The sequence below is a fragment of the Sciurus carolinensis genome, chromosome 10, assembly GCF_902686445.1.
Source record: "Sciurus carolinensis chromosome 10, mSciCar1.2, whole genome shotgun sequence".
Classification (NCBI taxonomy): Eukaryota; Metazoa; Chordata; class Mammalia; order Rodentia; family Sciuridae; genus Sciurus; species Sciurus carolinensis.
In genome coordinates this window covers 107,679,877-107,698,291 of record NC_062222.1, presented here as the reverse complement: position 1 = coordinate 107,698,291, position 18,415 = coordinate 107,679,877, and the positions used below count along the sequence as shown (strand labels likewise).

Below are 18,415 nucleotides of genomic sequence, written 5' to 3'. Positions count from 1 at the left end.
TGCCCCCAAGGGTCCCACTGGGACCCCACCAGCAAATCCTAAGGAAAATGGAGACAAGGCTGCCCTCACTTTTCAGTATAAAGCAGTCATCTCCAACCCGTGTCCACATGGGGAGGGCAAAGGCATTCCACCTGAGAGGTGTGGGGCTGCTCTGGCGGAGGAGGGTCTCACATCCTGCCTGTTCAACCTTCCCTCCCTCTACAAGGCAGCACTGGAAGTATCTTTAAAAGCTTCTGGAGCCCGCATCTGAACAGTCAGCTTAGCTTACTACACTCTTCAAAGAACTGATGCAGTGACGTACAGGCAGTCTTGATATTTAGAGAAATACCCCCAAACCTATCTTGGCCTAGGATTTTCTTAAAGTGTCCAGGAGATTAAAAAAGAGAGAGGATCGAGGGGTAATTACTTATTAAGTGGCTCTGGGTTGATGGTTTGTAAAAAGAAGGCCATTATCCCAAGTCCTTATTTTGATGCAAGAATATAACCTGGTTGCTGAAAGCATTTTTCTTACAAACCTTGGCTTCTGGGTCACTGTTGATACTACAAGAATCGTCATCATCAGCATGAGGGGCATTTCTAGAAAGGAAACCAGAAAACTGGTCTTAGAATTCCATCACGCACTCTTGCTACAAAGATCACATGTTTCAATCACACACCCCTCCGATGTCCTTCCTACCTGAGTTTCAAAGATGCATAACGTAGTGTTGCTCCTTCAAATTCTTTTAAACTGGGGTCTGGGTTAACTGTGGCCGCATGCAAATCCTAGAGGAAAAAAGATCCCTGTTAATATACCATTGTGGGAGTTGTTACGTTGCCTCCAATATTAAAGGGGCGCAAAGGTCCCGCAGAGGCAGAGAGTAGTGTGAGCTTAGGCAGAGAAAGGCATGCAAGGGCTGCTGGAGGCTGGATTCGGTGCACAAGCGCCTGTTCTCACAAGACAACAGGGAACCTGGGGTGATCAGCTTGGAGTCATTCACGACAGGAGACATCAAAAAAGGCAACATGAGTGTGAGCTGCAGGCCCCTCGCCAGAAGCCCCTTCGCTCTGTCCCTGCAGAATGCAGGATATTCACAAAGAAGAAAAATATACAGCCGCAGCCATGCAGAAAGGAAAACGTATGGAACGATCTAAAATCTGACAATATACTTGCCTTCCAAATGTCACTATTAATCTTTCCCCCATTCAGAACAGCAAAATCACTCCATGGCTGTTTCTAGACATGTAATTATTCACACAGGAAGAAAGCACATTGATTTAAAGAAAAAAGAAAAGAAAGAAAAGAAAAAAAAAAGAAAAAGAAAAAAAAAAAAACACAAGACACCGTTGTTAGCATTGATAAGTCACAGGATGGGTTAGGGAACAAATTAACTCTAACAACAACTTGTTAGTTCACTCTAAGACTAACTTATCACCTGCAGACTAGGGCAGGAGGACACAGGGCATTTTAATTACTTACCAAAACAAACAACTGAATGTTATTAGAAGCAAACAGTGAAGTTATTTTCTAAATGCAGTCTTCAAAGCAAATCACGTGTTTCCAAGTCTTAAATTGCTAGCACACCTAATTCCATAGGAACACCGCCCCCTTAACCAAAGAGAACTGTTTTGTAGGGGTGGGGGTGGAATTTGGGATGACAACATGGGAGTTTGTCAACTGAGGGATGCCTGTGGCCAAGAACACAAAAATCTGGGGATTAAGTTATTGTCACTTCCAGAAAGGGGAGACAGGGTTAGTAAGGAGCACAGACTTGACATCAATATCTTGCTGAAATTTATTCTACTGAACAAAAAATCGTTCTAAACAATCTAAATTCTTCTAGCTCGTAAAATGCTCTCCTTCCTTGCCACACAAGCCTCCTGAGAGATTAATATGTGGGAACAAAATGGTTTCCTAAGCATAATTAGAGCACAAAGCATGGAGTCTTGCCTCAGAGGGAAAACTCCTGCAATAGATCTCTGCATCTCAACAACCCCTCTGTCCACCTCCGACAATGAAGAAGCGTCTTTCCTTTCTCCTATGCCAAGGGAATAGTCAAATATTTTTCACTTAAGATTTGCAGAAATGAATGAAACTAATAGAATGTAGGACAGTCCTGTGAGTCTGTTCTACTGACTGGTTAGGCGAATCTCTTTCCCTGGGTAATAAATGAACAAAGGAAACTTTTCCAGGAAGTTAACTTCCCAACGAAAGTTCTTTGGAAATGAGAAATGAGCGCTGACCCTTCACCTAAACTCATGTTAATACAGTTTTTAAAACCAAGGGCAGACAAATTTAAATTCAGATGTCCCAAAGATGCATTTATTTAACTGTGTAGGTCTTGATGAGAGCAAAGGTGCTGGAAATGAGACCCATTATCTCAACTCCACAGTAGCTATGTTTGCTTTCTGGGGCTGGGTACCTGAACTGCAGAATTCAAAATACAAAAGATCACCGTACTTATTGTTTCAAAAAATCACTTTTAAGGAATAAAAGGGCAGGAAACCAGTCCCTTACCCCTCTCCTTACTCTATCAGTGTTCAGCCTCTGCTGAGGAGAAAATTAACGTAGGACAGCCTTAGTCTATTAGCCCAGTGGAGATGGAGAGGCAGACCCTGAGATGGGCATGGGATTCGATGCCTGGGTGTTCTCCTGGGGACAAGATGCTCAACTTGCTCATGTTTTTCTTTTTCTTTTTTGCAGGACTGGGGATTTAACCTCACTCTGCCACATTCCCAGACCTTTTTCTCTTTTGAGACAGGGTCTTACTAAATTGCTCCGCTGTCCTTGAACGTGCATCCTCCTGCCTCACTTCCTGAGTTACGAGCTTATGCCACTGTGCCTGGCTGCTCGTGTTTTCAGAGGGATCAGTGACCAAAAGGTTTAGAGTCACCATCACAGGGGATGTGATAAGGACTCATGATGAGGACCTGAGGCCAAGTACAAAATAAAATTTCAATCTCTGTTTCTGTTTAAAAATGAAAACCACCACCAGGCGTGGTGGCGCACACCTGTAATCCCAGCCATTTGGAAGGCTGAGGCAGGAGGATGGCAAGTTCAAGGCCAGGCTCAGCAAATTAACGACACCCTGTCTCAAACAGGGCTGGGGGTGTAGCTCAGTGGTAGGCACTCCTGGGTTCAACCTTCAGGACCCCATTCCCCCAAGAAAGGAACAACAGCCCGTGTGGCTCCAAGTTATTCTCTTTGTTGATTGGTCTGTTTTTCACTTAAGATGAATTTGAAAAAGAATGTCAGATAATGAATGAGAGAAACTTGAGATGACTGTGTTCTTGTAGAAAAATTTAGAAGAGAAAAAAAAAAAAGGAAGAAAAGGGGTGTCTGAAAAAAGAAATCTGAAAACAGAATTTATTCAAGAGGGGCTATGTGTTAGTACTGGAGAGGGTGAAAGAAGAGTATTTTCTAAAGCAAGTGTTCAGAAAAGTTCCAGCACTTAATAAAAACAGGTTTCTGTGTGTATCATGTGCTTTTTAAAAAAAAAAATTTAATATATTTACTCTTTGGACATAGGAGTCTCTGTAAAGTGAAAGCTGATTATAGTTCTAGGCCTATGTGAATCCAGCTCTCCTGCCACAGGAACACAGGTCAGCTGGCAATCTTCCAGCAAACACCTTTTAGAGATTTAAATAAACAAAGACCCTATACAGTGATTTTCCAAAAGCCTACAATAACATGAGCACTCCTGAAGAGACACTTCAGTATAAAATGCAAGTAAGGAAAAATGGAAACAGGCGTTATTCACTTATGAATGGGCCAAAGATCTTTTTTCCCTCCTATATTTAAAAACATTCATTTACATCAAAGATGAGAAACTTTCTCCCTAGTATAAGTGTCTATAATTTTTTCTTTTCTAAAAAGGAAGGTCAATAAAGTACAAAAAGACTTTCTCTTAAATTTGAAGAACTACTCAGTCATCTAATTATTTTTAATTAAGAAGAGAGAGTGTTTTCTACATTTAGCTAATAATTTTAGTTAATAAAAATTTTCCAAAAACAACCAATGAGAGATTCTGTGGTTCTACAGAAAGTCTAAGGCCACTGGGTGGGTAGTCTGGATGGTGGGGGTGGGAGAGATAAGGGAAGAGACACAAGAAACAGCAACAGAGGAGGGAAAGGCAGGTGGAGCCTTATGCTTCAGGTAAGAGGACTGATGGGAGGAAAGGGGAGAGATGGACACTCATCTTCCTTGAGCAACCACCTCCCATCTGGTAACCTTCCAGGCCATGCAGCTACCAAAATGCAAACCAGAGTGAGAGTGGAGGGCCGGGGACACACTCTGCCGGTGTTTGTCCTGACCTTGTCCAGCTTGCAACATCCCATATTCTAAATATGATGATTGCACTCAGTTCTGGGAGCTGAGACTTAGGCCCTCAGACAGTCTCATGAGGCTGGGAAAGTCCCTGAGGGTGTGCTATGGTTCATTGTGTCCTCCAAAAAGCATGTGCTGGAGACCATCCCCAGGGCAGCAGCGCTGGAAGGTGGGGCCTGATGGGAGGAGTTGGAACCGAGTCTCCACCTCCCCAAATGGATGAAATCCAACTATAAAAGAGTATAGGTCTGCAGGTTCTTTTGCTTGTTCTCTCTTGTAGTGTTTGTTCATAAGAGGTACCTTGCTAGAGGCAGCCCTGGATCTTGGACTTTTTGGCCTTCAGAACTATGTGCCAATAAATTTCTTTCCATTATAAGTCACCTAGTGTCTGTGGTATTCTGTTACTGGAACACAAAACACACTAAGCCAGGGTACCCAGGAGGTCTCTGCTAAGAAGACCTCGTGTCAGAGTGCAGATAACCTGTGATAAGAACGTTGGCTCTTAGCTCAGGGACTGGCTACCAAAAGGTGCCCTGGAAATGACAGTTTTCTCATCCTCTACTCCTTCTTTTCATACATGACAGGGACTGATGATTACGAAGGTTTGAATTACACTTTTCAATCTCTTCTGTCAAGACTTGAGGCTCACGCTGGTTGTGGTTTGTGCATGCCTGTGATCCCAGCAACTCAGGAGGCTGAGGCAGCAGGATCTCAAGTTTGAGAACAGACTCAGAAACTTAGTGAGGTCCTAAGCAACTTGGTTAGACCTAGTCTCAAGATAAAATATAAAAAGAGCAGGGGATTTGGCTCAGTGGTTAAGCGTCCTTGGGACAATCCCACATAAAAAAAAAAAACAAAAAAAAACAAAAAAAAAAAAACGAGGTTCAACAAGTGTGGTCTTTTCCCTGATGGAAAACCTGGAATACTGGAATTCCAGAATTCCAAGGAATAGGCCAGGGAGCATTAGTTAGCATTCTGTACCTTTATGTGTGCATATATCTCTTCCTTTTAATATACTCTCTGTGGTTTGGGTGGATGCAATGCTGTTAGAAGAGTACAGCAGCTCCCCCTTATCCACACTTTTGCTTTCGGCAGTTTCAGTTATCAGTTGTCAACCAAGGTCCAAAAATATTAAATGGAAGCCAGGCATGGTGGCACATGCACATAATCCCAGTGGCTCAGGAGGTTGAAACAAGAGGATCAAGAGTTCAAAGCCGGCCTCAGCAAAAGCAAGGCACTAAGCAACTCAGTGAAACCCTGTCTCTAAATGAAATACAAATAGAGCTGGGAATGTGGCTCAGTGGTTAAGCACCCCTGGGTTCAATCTGTGGCACAAAAAAAAAGTTCAAATGGAAAAACACAGAAATAAAATTTGTCTCTAAGTTTTAAATTGTACATCATTCTGAGTATTATGATGAAATTCCATGCCATCCGACTCGTGGCTCCTGGGAAATGAACCCTCTTGTCCAGCATACCCATGCTGTACACAGTGCCCACCCGCTAGCAACTTGGTAGCTGTCCTGGTTGCCAGACTGACTGTTGCGGTACTGCAGTACATACAGGGGTTCGGTCTATCTGTGATTTTAGATGGCTACTAAGGGATCGTACAATGTATCCCCTGTGGATAAGGGAGGACCACTATACAGCAGATGTTTTATCATATGAACACAATTCAGAAAAGTTAAAAAAAATAGTAAGACTGACAGAATTTTGTGCCATTAAATTAGTCCCCTGAGTAGCAGCATAACATAGACCCTTCACTCTGGAGGGTTCCAGTGCTGGCTTTGCCACTATAGAGAACCAGTCAAAGCTCCCTCTCTCTGAGGCTGGGTTTCTCCTTCATTCAGCAAACATCTGATGAACTGTACCATATGCCAGGAACTGTGCCAGGTCTGGGAGGTAAGACGAGGGCACCGGGTCCTGACCCCCCACAGTTTCTGGAGGGAGAGTCACAGGCCCTGGGTCATGATACTTTGAAGGAATGTGATAGAATAAAGGGCTTTCCAAGTAGAGGAGGGAGAGCAGTAGTCCCTGAGAGATACTGGGGTGAGGCCAAGGAATTTAAGAGGAAGTGATACACAAAAATAAGTGACTTGGTTCCCTGAGGGCTGGATGTCACGCAGGACTCAGCTTCGATTCCCCCAGAAAGCTTCTGAAAAAGCAGATTTCCAGATCCCATACACTTTACAAGCCCCAGAAATCCTCCTGGTTGCTGTCTTCTGCTCACAGGCTGAGGAAGACTGTCCCGGCAGTCTCTGGACCCTTCTCCAGTGTTCTTTCCAGGTCTAAAAAGTCTTGATTACTTGATCGTGTCAAGAAGTTCAGTAAAATGATGACACAATGGCCTTGATGCTGTCATCTTTATTTCCAAGTGTACATGGAAGTGCACTGGTTCTAAGGTACTACATTTTGCCTCTCCTGGGGCGTTACCTTCTCAGAGAACCCAGAGAAGCCCTGAGTACAGTACTTCAACAAGAACAGAGCATCTATGACCCAGGTGAGTTCCTAGTTCTGAGGAACAATGCACCTGCCCAGCTTCAGAGCCACCGTCTCCAGCCTCTCTTCTGGAGGAAGATGCACTCTCACTTAAAAAGATCTGTACATAAGACTTGACCAGGGTCACCAGTTACTCATAAAAATACACTGTGTAACTCTCATCTAAAATTCAATGCCCAAATAATCTAAGCGGTAATTTGGAACAAATAAATGGCTGGGGGCAGGGAAGAGCACCATGTGCCAATCTTGGTGGCACATGCTTCCTGGCCCGTTTATAAACTTTGAAAAACACTGCTGGCATGTGCGGTGGAAACATTATCCACGGCACTTAGCACTTTCCAAGTGAACTTTGGAATGTGAAACGTAGAATTTTCAAACTGTAAGGAGCTTTCAGTCCTAAACTTTTGTGAAAGCAACAGATTTGGCACTTATTTGATTTTCATTTTTTTCCCCCAACTGAGCTCAGGATAAGGCTGAATAAAAATATGCATTTCTAACATGACAAGTGTCTTCTCTCCCTTAACATTTTGCTTGTGCTCATGTTTTGAGATTAGTCGAAATACATTCTATTTAGGGATCAAAGAAATGGTGTTAGAGAAACATTCATTTCTCTTCAGCTGTCATTAGCACCTGAAGTGGTGCTGTTAAGAGAAGTCATTTTCTAGAAGGCTCTGCATGTGAGAGTCCTTCCTCAGGATGAGATGAAGAGACTCGAGTCTCCAGGCTTCCTGATATATTCTGTGAAGCTTGGAGTAAACTGAACTCGGGTTGACTGTACCATGTACTAGCTCTGTGATCTCGTGCAAGTCACTTACCCTCTCTGGGTCTCAAGGTTGTCAAGTCTAAAACAGGAATGACAACTGTAGTACCAGGTGCCTGTTTGACGGGGAGGAATGAGATAGGACTGCCTGGTGCTGTAAATCCCTGTGGTTTAGCATCACCGTTGGTGTCTCCACATCCTGGCTGTGTGGCAGCTGGGTCTTCAACTCTCTCATCCCCCCTCTCTCTCCCTGCTCATCCTTTTGCTTCTGTGATTTTTTAATTTAGTGCCTCTTACGTCTGCCTGGTTCTTTGACTCAATGGATGGCCTCAAATACAGAGCATGTCGTAAACCACTGAAAGGTGGATCAGAAGAATTCCTGTCCTATTGGTCTACTAAAGGGTTGGATATGAGTCCCTGTTTCTGAAACTTCCAAAAATAATCATCTGTTAACAAAGCTCTGTGGAGGGATAAGACTCTGCCAGTACACTGGCATGGTTAGTAGCAGAAGAGTGGAATGTACCAGCAGAAGGTGGAAATTCACGTAGCACTAGGGGCAAAGCACAGGTGGAGTCGGGATGGGATGCCTCCACTCTAATACCAGCTTCATGGCTACTCAACCCTCGGACTCTCAGTGACTTCTTTTCTTAAATGTGGAACATAAGGGCCGGGCTGTAGCTCAGTGACAGAACTGCCTAGCATGCGTGGGGGTTCAATCCTTAGCACCACATAAAAATAAGTAAATAAATAATTTTTTTAAAAAAATGAGGACCATAATAGCTATCTTCTCTGCCATGGGAATATAATCCAATCAGAAGAAATAATATTTAGAAAAATACCCTGAAAAAAACATTATTTTGCAGTGCAGGGGATTCGGTCCAGGACCTTGTCCATGACAGGCAGGTACTCTACCACTGAGCTGCACCCCAGACCCAAAAAAGCAATGATGAGGCTGAATTATGGGGATGTACTAAACTCCAAGAGGGAAAGAAAAGGGGTGAACCCTTCTGAACCTGGAAAAAGGTCCTGAGCCATGCATGGGATGGGCATAGGAAGCAGACATAGAAGGGGGAAGAACAGGCAAGAGTGGGCATCAGGAGGCTCAGGCATTAGAGAGGCACTCTGATACCTGAGAGTTTTACCCAGGGCCAGCTGCCCTGATTGATTGTTTTGAAGTCAATATAGAAACAAAATCTACTATATTAAGCAAAGAAATAAAAATCCAAGCTATGGTAACTTCAGATGACCTCCATGGACTCCACCACACCCATGCCTTGGCCTTGGCAGACATTAAGAAGGACTTATTTCTTCTAATTACAGAGGACATGAGATGCCTGTACAGGAATCGTGCTTCAAAATTAGTCTGATTTCCACACCTCAGAGACAACGAGAGGCAGGGTAGGCTGAAACCCTGAAGCCAGGGATGCTGAGTGACAAGAACTCTGGCCAAGGATAAAGGAGAATTCAGGAACTCCTGAGTTTCAGACCCGGCACTGGGGCTTCTCACTGTCCTCCGCACCTCAGTTTCCCCATCTGTAACATATGGATACTAGTACTGTGACCCTGTCCCAACCTGGCCTTCTAAGACTGTAGGTTATTTTGGACACGATTAAAGGGTTGGGATAGAAGAATGAAGCCCTGGAACAGGGAGAGATCCTAACAGAGATGCCAAGAGAAATTACATACAGCTAAGGAGGAAAGTTCGTCTGCCCTTAGTGAGAGCAGAAGCTGCTCCTGCCCGGTTCTACTCCTGGGAGGACTCCTGTGGTGCAGGGAGAAGCTCAGGACGCAGCTAGGTTAGAATGGGAGAGCTTCCCTCCATGTTGATCAAGCTCCTTGCGGGCTAGGGCTGGGTTGGTTCTTCATTACTCCCCAGCACACCTAACCCAAGATGAAAATGCCCAGGGCGTGGAAATGTTATGCTTCAAAAAAAGTCAGCAAAATAATCGAGTGATAAGGAAAAAAAATCTTTTATGGTTCAGTGGACTGAAGCATGTGCCTGAAGATCAGGACAAAGAACAAACCAACTTTGTTAACCGGTAAAGGTCCAGCTCACTCCACTCTGTCACTTTAGAGATGAAGAACTGGAGTCCAGGCTGAGAAAGAGAGGTCCAGGTTGTAACAGCAGGAATGTGATAATAAGGCCTGTAATCCTTATTGCCTCCCAGGGAACAAGAAATAAATAACCAAAGTGTAGGAATAAGACACTCTGTGTTTAAAGACAGGAAAGGTGATAACAGTTTTAAGTGACAGAGAAGCTCTGCAGGTAAGAGATGAAGTGTTCTCAAAGTGAAAGATAATGGGCTTATTTAAAGAACAAAATGGGGAGAAAACCTGGGTGTTATGGATCAAACCACTTTTCTAAACCAAACAAAAAAGAACAACAACAAAATCATCCCTTAATTGTGACCTTTCTCAATTATAATTCTCTTGAATGTTCTGTTATCAGGATTCCTAAAGGTTCACTGCAGGAATCTTTATATTAATAATTATCACAATGGAATTTTTAATGCCTCAATTCTTTGTTTAAACATCCAGATTTCATCCTCAGGGATAGGAAAAATTTATGCTGCTAATTATTTCTAAAATTATGTCACTTCTGCTAAATAAACAGATCCTTTTCAAAATAGAAATTAAACATTTAAGGGCTCTCTAGGGTTATTCTTGCAGACATCCTTTTCAAGCTAGGGAAGGAACCCAAGGCAAATAAGATGCATGGTAATTATCACATGCCTGGCCAAGAGATGTTCTTCTGCGTGTAAATATTTTATCAAGGCAGTACCATGCAATGGTACCTGCAGAGTAAATTACTGCCTCCATGGGCCCTAGGGAATCTTAACCACTCCTCATTAATGAGCTGTCTTGCTTTCTGTACCTAGAAGGGTGTTTCAAGAGACCAAAAGCCATTAAACATGAAAACACCCCCAAAAGATGGATATTAACACTATTTACTAAGAGGAAGCATTCCTGAGATTTCAAATGCAACATGCATGATAATCAAAAGGCTTACCTCGATGACCTGTTGGGGTGGAAACCACTAGTCTAAAGAGAAATCACAAGTTTACATCCACTCTACTAAGCCGGTAAAAAGACACTTCCATTTTACCTCGTTCTCTGGGGTGGGAGATGGCGTTACAGAGCTAAGTGACCCTTTCCTAGAACCCTGGATATCTGCGGGGATGGAGACCGGCCGTTCCCACTGAGTTGTTCCTGTTGGGATGTGCCAATAATAGGTCCCAGCGATGTCATTGATTCTTTTCCAGCCAGGCGGCAAATCCGGATCTGTCTGAAATGACTGATCACTCCAGATATCTGCTGGGAAATGGAAAGATAGAAAGGGCTTTATTAAAAGAGGAAAAGAGCCTTCTGATTTCAGTGCCAATAGCCAGGCAACCCATATAGGTAGATGTGTCCACAGTCCAAATGAGAAGAACCAAAACCATCCTATGGATATAAGATGTGGTGTAAGGGGTGATAGGGAGAAACCACAAAACAGTTGGGAAAACAGGTTGGCACTTGAGAATACGGCCATATTTTCAAATATATTCTCATATATCAGATTTTCAAATATCAGATCCTTCTATAGCTCTAAAGAACACTATGACCAAGCTAAAGCACCACGAACCAGGATCAACTACCCAAGTAAAATTCACAGGGCTACACACCAAATCTACTGGATCCCTGTGTCAGTTATCAAGAATACTGGTTGGCATCACATATCATTCCCAGCTTGGAGTATAAACCTAATTTTCTGTAACCATTTTCAATACATGAGTACTATACTTATGTCTTTCATGCACTTTTTTGTTTGTTTGTTTTTAGTTGTAGGTGGATACAATACCTTTGTTTTATTTTTATGTGGTGCTAAGGATCGAACCCAGGGCCTCACACGTTAGGCGAGTGCTCTGCCACTGAGTCACAACCCCAGTCCTCTATCATGCACTTTAACGACCTTTCCTACATAGTAGCAATGTCTTTTAAATACACCAGAATTCTAAATTGTACAGAGAACATTCCTAGGGAGAGCGAACTGGGAAGGCCTTAGAGTTCAGCAAAGAACCAGACTGGTTTTAATAAAAACAAGCCAGTAACGGAAACACATGGAGGAGGGCAAGTGTGAGAGACAAGAGGGAATTGTGGGGACTGTGGCAAATGTCGAGCATCTACAAAGTCCAAAGGCTTTCACATTAAAAGAATAATTTTTTTAAGCACTGTGGGATGCCAAATGACATACATCCACTGAACAATTTCAGTTACACTTGGTCTATATTAACATACTGTCAGTTTCCTCAATAACTATTTGCTTTTAAAAAGTCTCAGCACTGCATACAAATAAATAAATAAAGGTTCATCAACAACTAATAAAAAAAAAAATCTCAGTCTTGCTGGGAATGGTGGTGACCGCCTGTAATCCCAGCGGCTCGGGAGGCTGAGGCAGGAGGATCAGAAGTTCAAAGCCAGCCTCAGCAACAGCAAGGTGCTAAGCAACTCAGTGAGACCCTGTCTCTAAATAAAGTACAAAATAGGGCTGGGGATGTGGCTCAGTGGTCAAGTGCCCCTGAGTTCAATCTCCAGTACCAACAAACAAACAAACAAACAAACAACCCTCAATCTTGGAGCCAGGCAAGGTGGCACATACCTGTAATCCTAGCCACTTGGGAGACTGAGGCAGCAGGATCACACGTCTGAGGCCATCCTCAGCAATTTAGCAAGACCCTGCCTCAAAATGAAAAATAAAAGGGACTGGGGATGTACTCAGTGGTAAAGCACCTCTGGGTCCCATCCTCAGTACCAAAATAAAATAAAACATCCTTATTTTTGGTCTTGAGTTAAATATGTAATGGATAAAAGTGCTAAAGAAGAGAAGAGAGGAAGTAGGATAAGAAATTCATAGAGATGGGATCACGGATGAATCTCAGGCAGCTCTGTCAGTGCAGGCAGGCAGGGAAACAAACCTGAGCTCTCGACCTAAGCGTCACTTTAATGTTAGGTCCTTTCCTCCATGGCCACATAGAAGAGGCCAGGGCGTGTCACGGCCATCTGAGTGAGAACACGTGTAGGCCTTGATCTGTGTGAACGTCGCCACACCCCCTGTGGGCAGGCCTGACTGAGGCTGTTACAACCACAAGAAGAAAAAGAGAAACCCAACAAAGAGGCTGATTAAGACCCTGGGCACAGATGTGTATTCCTGCAGCTGTCTGGCATTCCAGGATCATTTTGTTCTTTTTTTTTTTTTTTTTTTTTTTTTGTTCTTTCTTTTTTAAATCTGCCAGAGGCAGAACTGCCACCCGTCTCAAATTAGGATGCAAATTTTCCCCTTCCCGACAGAAAAATTAAGCCTGATTTTACAATTTCAACCTAACCAAATTTTGTAGAAACCACTTTAACGAAATGTGTTTATTATTCTTTTCCTTGTCCCCTTTTTAGGGGGTTAAAGGGGTCACTTTGGTTGTTTCTTCATTTTCAGCCTCTTAACTAGGACAGGAGAGAGAAAATACAGGGTTTAGGGATTAAGTGGGAGAAAACTCTTGCTAGTGGGATCCCTTGTCCCACCCTAGTGGCTCCCAGACAAGCAGCTCTGGGGCTAGATGCAGAAGCAGTACAGACAGACTGCCAGTTACCACTTCTGTGTTTATGAGGTCCAAGGGCCTGAATTTCCACATTTATCCTATGTGTCTTCAGCATGGGGCAAGAGCGAGGCTGAGGGATACCATATATGATATCAGCACAAGAGACCACGTCAGACCCAGGGCCCAGACCAAGGGCAATGGATTCTGAGTTTGGCTGTCTGAGGAGGTATCTGGGGGCTGGAGGTGGGGCGGGCAGGTAGTAGAGGGATGATGACTTTGTGCTGAGTGGCAGGATTGGGCTGTTCTGATTTGAACCAAACCTACCCCACTTTTAACTGGTTTATAGTCTAAGTTCATGGTGAGAGTTTGCTGGAATACATTTAAAAGGGGGCTTATTCTGTTGCTAATAGTAGACAATGGCAATGATGATGAAGGAAGAAGTGAGCATATTTATAATATTAACAGTTCCACCATCACCTACAGAATCCCCTCCACATCATCCCACATTGATGTAGAGAGTCCCCCTAACCGTCGTATCTCCAGCACCTACTATGGTAGCAATTCAATAATAAATGGTGGATGGATGGATGGATGGTTAGATGGGAGGAAGGAAGGTAGAAAAGAATAAAAAAGGAAGGAGGGAGAAATGAGTGAATGAATTAGGTCCTCCAATGATGAACTTGGCACTTAGCAGAAGAGTAAGTCTAAAGCAATCTGTTCTAGGCAACTTCATGACCCCTGGGAATGCCAACAATGTCTTTTTAATGGTGTATATGAATGTCCTCATGGATAAAACAGAAATACAGCTGGTCATCCTTATCTGCAGGTTCCACATCCATGGATTAAACAAGGACGATCTACAGTATTAAAAAATAAAACCCATATCTGCACTGAACATGTATGGACTTTTTTCTTGTTGTTATTCCCTAGATAATATAGTAACAATTATGTACATTGCATTTACATTATATTAGGCATTATAAGTCCAGAGATGATTTAAACTATAAGGGAGGAGGATATACATGGGTTATAATGCAAATACTATGCCATTTTATAAAAGGCACTTGAACATCCTCAGAGTTTGGTATCTGTGAGGGTCCTGGAAACAATCCCCCACAGACACCAGTGGACCACAGTAAACCAGAATAAATCAGAGTTCTGGGCTGGAGGCCAAGGGATCTTGAGTGGGACTTTGTATCTTTTTTGTACTTAAAGGTTCCACAAGGAGAAGTAGCAACTATCCCTTCTGAGGTCTCTGAGCCTCACCACATTATCTTTTGTTTAATCTGCATCATCTCATGTTTTCTACGTAAAACTATGTACACATTTAAATAAGTGCTGTGGACTTTATGAATAGCCCAGTAGTTTTCAATTGGTATCAAATCAGGGAGGAAACTAGTGGAGCAGAGGTGGAATTCCTGGCCCTTCTAGAACTTCCCAACCACAATAGCCCCATTTTTATCTGTTACACATTTGCCCCGTATGTATGATTTTCCTTGAAAATAGAATCAGTTGTTCTTCAAAATTTTTGATTAAAATGAACTTTGATACCATAGTTAGAGCAAAAGTCCTGTAGAGCTAAGACATTGGAATGTCAAGAAACTGCTTCTGCCCTACAGTTGTTTCAGAGGTCATCAAGCAGCTCCAGACAACTGCCCTCAGAGAGGTACCACCATGGAAAAGGCAGGAAGGAGGGTGTGCAGATCGACCCAGTAGGCATATCTGAAACACCAGCTGCCTGGAGGAGAACGCGTCAGTCCCTCAGTTCTCCTCACTGAGGGCAGCTTGGCTGGACACCAGCAAGGTGCTGGCAGCATGGAAAGGCCTCGGAGGTGGACCATCTCCCTGCACTTCTGATTCCTAGCTGGCTGCGTAACCCGCTGTCTGCCATGCACCTGTTCTGGATAGATCTGCTGAGGGTTTCGAGTCACAATGTGGTATTCTTAGTTTCCAGCGGGAATATCCTGGGAGACCTCCATAGCAGACACCATTTCCCCCTGCTTTGGGTGAGTCTCTGTGCCACAGTAATCTTGGGGAGGTAGAGCTGGTATCAGTACAGAGCACACTGAGGAATCCCATCTCAGCTCCCCACCCACAGAACTGGATCTCAGGCCAAGGGCAGGGATGGTCAAGGAAAGATTTATAAGAGAGTGTGTTGGAGAAATCTATAGAAGCCTTGGGAGTATTTAAAAAACACCTGAATTCATAAGACAATAGATATCTTTACATACCACAAATTAAAAAGTGTTATAATACTAATTGTTGGAAGGCAATGGGAACTGGCAGAAACATAACTGGGTACAATCACTTTGAAAAAAGAATGGTATTAATTACTGAAGTTGAGGGAATCTCCACTTTATGACTCAGCAATTCTAGTGGACCCATGTGTGGAGACAACCTAGACAGTCATTTATGGCAGGAAGAATAAATAAGCTACAGCAGAATGAAGGAATGAATGAATGAAATGAACCAAGAACTGCTGTGCACTAGAATATGAAATTTCTAGAAATTTCACCAACACACTACTGCTGAAAAGAAGGAAGGCAAAAGAGAATGAATTCATTAAATTTCCATTCATATAAAGGTCAAGAACTACACTGCAATATTCAGGGACATAGACACGGACAGTAAAAGAGTAGAAAACTATAAAGAAATATGAGGATCTCTGTCTCTCTCTCTCTCTCTCCTCTCTCTCTCTCTCACATACACACACACACACACCAAGGTTAATGAATACCTGAAAGTGTGACTGGAGGGATATGACTATGATCAGAGAAGGCATATCTAGGACTTCTGCAGTGTAAGAAATATTTTATAGCTGGGTGCAATGGTGCATGCCTATAATCCTAGCTACTCAGGAGGCTGAGGCAGGAGGATTGCCAGTTCAAGGCCAGCCTCAGCAACTTAGTCAGACCTTGTCTCAAGATAGAAAATAAGGCTGGGGATGTGGCTCAGTGGTAGAGCATCCCTGGTTCAATCCCCAGTACCAAAAAAAGAGAAGCATTTTGTCTCTTGACTTGGCAGGTGGTGACAAGACATTCCCTTTATAATTATTTGTTAAACGGCACATCTGTATTTAAGGGTATTTCTGAGTATATATTGTTTTTCATAAATTAAAAAACATGCTGGTAGAGTTTTGAGACCTAAAGGTTCAACTGTTGTTTAAACAGTTGAACAGACCAGAAGAGAAAGCTGGACAAGTCAGAATATTTTTCAATACCTAGGAAGATAATCCAAGAAAAAAGAAAGGATTCATTCAAGACTCTTGGTGGCTCCAGTGAGTCTAGAAATGAGAGCGGAATCAGAAATAAACCTATTGATGGCACTGTGTGGCCTGTTATGAGAACAGAAAATGGAATGCAGAGAGGACCTTCTTATCTTGGCTCAGCCACTCACTGCTTGAATGACCTTGGACAAGATACCCGACCTCTTCAGGCTTCAGACCTTATCCGTAAAACAAGGATCATAACAGCACCCACCTCACTGGCCCATGTATGAAACACTCAGAACGCAGATGGCATGTAACAGGCTTAGTCACTACCTGAACGCCCACTCGTTTATTACCAAGTACAGGTCTCCAGAGCCAGCAATATATGGACATACACAGCTTACTAAAGTCACAATAAGAAGTTTTTTATATATGCAAAAGAAAATGCTTGCTGCAGAATCTAAGATGTTAGATGGTCATCACGGTTCAAAGAAATGAGGCTAAGAGAAGATAATCTAATGGCGACTCTCTCCATGGACAGGAGGTGTGGAGGCTCCCTTGCAGGGCTGGACGTAGAGGCAGCTCTACACTCTACCTCACCTGCCTTGCTGGGCTTCTTCCTCCTGACACACTGTCATGGTTTGGATGTGAGGTGTCCCCCAAAAGCTCACATAAGACAGTGCAAGAAGGTTCAGAGGAGAAATGTTTGGGTTATGAGAGTCTTAACCCAATCAGTGAATTAATCCCCTGACAGGGATTGACTGAGTGGTAACAGAAGGTGAGTAGGGTGTGGCTGGAGGAGGTGGGTCACTGGGGTTGTGCCTTTGGGGTATATATTTTGTGTCTGGTGAATGGGCTCTCTCTCTGCTTCCTGAACATCATGTGAGCTGCTTCCCTCTGCCACACTCTTCTGCCATGATGTTCTGCCTCACCTCGAGTCCTGAGGAATGGAGTCAGCCTCCTATGGACTGAGATCTCTAAAACCGTGAGCCCTCAAATAAACTTTTCCTCCTCTACATTGTTCTGATCAGGTCTTTTAGTCATAGCAGCAAAAAAGCTAACTAAAACACACACCATTTGCGCTCTGGCCAGCTGTGCCTCTGCCACCACAAGACACCTTCTCTTTCTCCAAATGTCTTTCGCAATTAATGTCAAAGTGAAAAATATTTCATAATATTAAAAATAAAGATGTATGTCCTCCGCTCTCTATCTTAAAGCAGATTTGCTAAATTTGTCCTAGTTTTCTCTCAAACACAAATCGATGCCAAATGAATAAAGTTGCTTTGCGTCTGTATATGATTTTTGAGTTTCCAAACTTCTGTGGGCTGGGGTATTCTTCACCCATAAAGTAAAGTGCATCTTCTATTACCACATGTAAGCTCATGCCAGTCCCAGCGGGAGGGCAAGGCTGGATCCAGGGGGCTGCAAGCCCAGGGCCCCAGGCTGCTATGAGATAATGTAAGCGAGTAACAGTGATAAGGATCCTGAGGCTGACCGGGTGTATATCACACAGCCTTTGTGGCTCAGGGCCTGTCTGGCTGCCCCATGAAGGAGGCACTCTTGTCAACCCTGTTTCTAAGGTTCTGAGAGGACAGCAGATTGGTTTAAAATCAAGGTAGAAAACTGTGTCCTGATATGGAAATAGATTTTACTTTTTCAAGAGGTGACAAAAGCCAATATGGTCAGCACGGGGAATTAGGAAAAAGAGTGAAAACAAAACAAAACAATGCTGTAGGGCTGGATTAAAAGACCAGCAGCTGACCTGATCAAGGTCAAGCAGCTCTGAAGTGATGGCACCAAGCTTCAGCTCTGGGGTCTGGACTTGAGCCCTAAGCCGCCCTGGTGTTGTGGACGCGTTGCGGTGAGTGCGCTTCCCCAATGCGGGCCTTTCCACATGGACCTCCTTTCCGGGCCTCCCTCCCTGATCCTGCTCTAGGAAAGTGGCCAGCAGACCAGCAAGGTCCTCCCCTAGAAGCCTGGAGATCCAATCCCACCCTCAGACTCCCTGCAGAGGCTGATCTTGGGTTTCTTCTCCTTCCCTCCAATGAGCTCTGGCACTAAAGAGTTTTTCCCCGGTT

General features: G+C 43.5%; 1 protein-coding gene across 13 annotated transcripts in view; it reads right to left on the bottom strand.

Moving 5' to 3' along the window:
- Positions 1-18,415, bottom strand: part of Apbb2 (amyloid beta precursor protein binding family B member 2) — a 332,249-nt gene that overhangs the window by 93,664 nt on the left and 220,170 nt on the right. For 7 of the 13 annotated variants that reach the window (XM_047566062.1, XM_047566056.1, XM_047566055.1 and 4 more), the window contains 4 exons: positions 10,666-10,874; positions 1,151-1,213; positions 677-762; positions 516-576 (listed from right to left, as the gene is read on the bottom strand). In XM_047566062.1, the coding sequence (XP_047422018.1) occupies positions 516-576; positions 677-762; positions 1,151-1,213; positions 10,666-10,874 (419 nt within the window). The remainder of the gene's footprint in view (positions 1-515; positions 577-676; positions 763-1,150; positions 1,214-10,665; positions 10,875-18,415) is intronic. The other 6 variants (XM_047566061.1, XM_047566064.1, XM_047566068.1 and 3 more) reach the window with 3 other exon arrangements.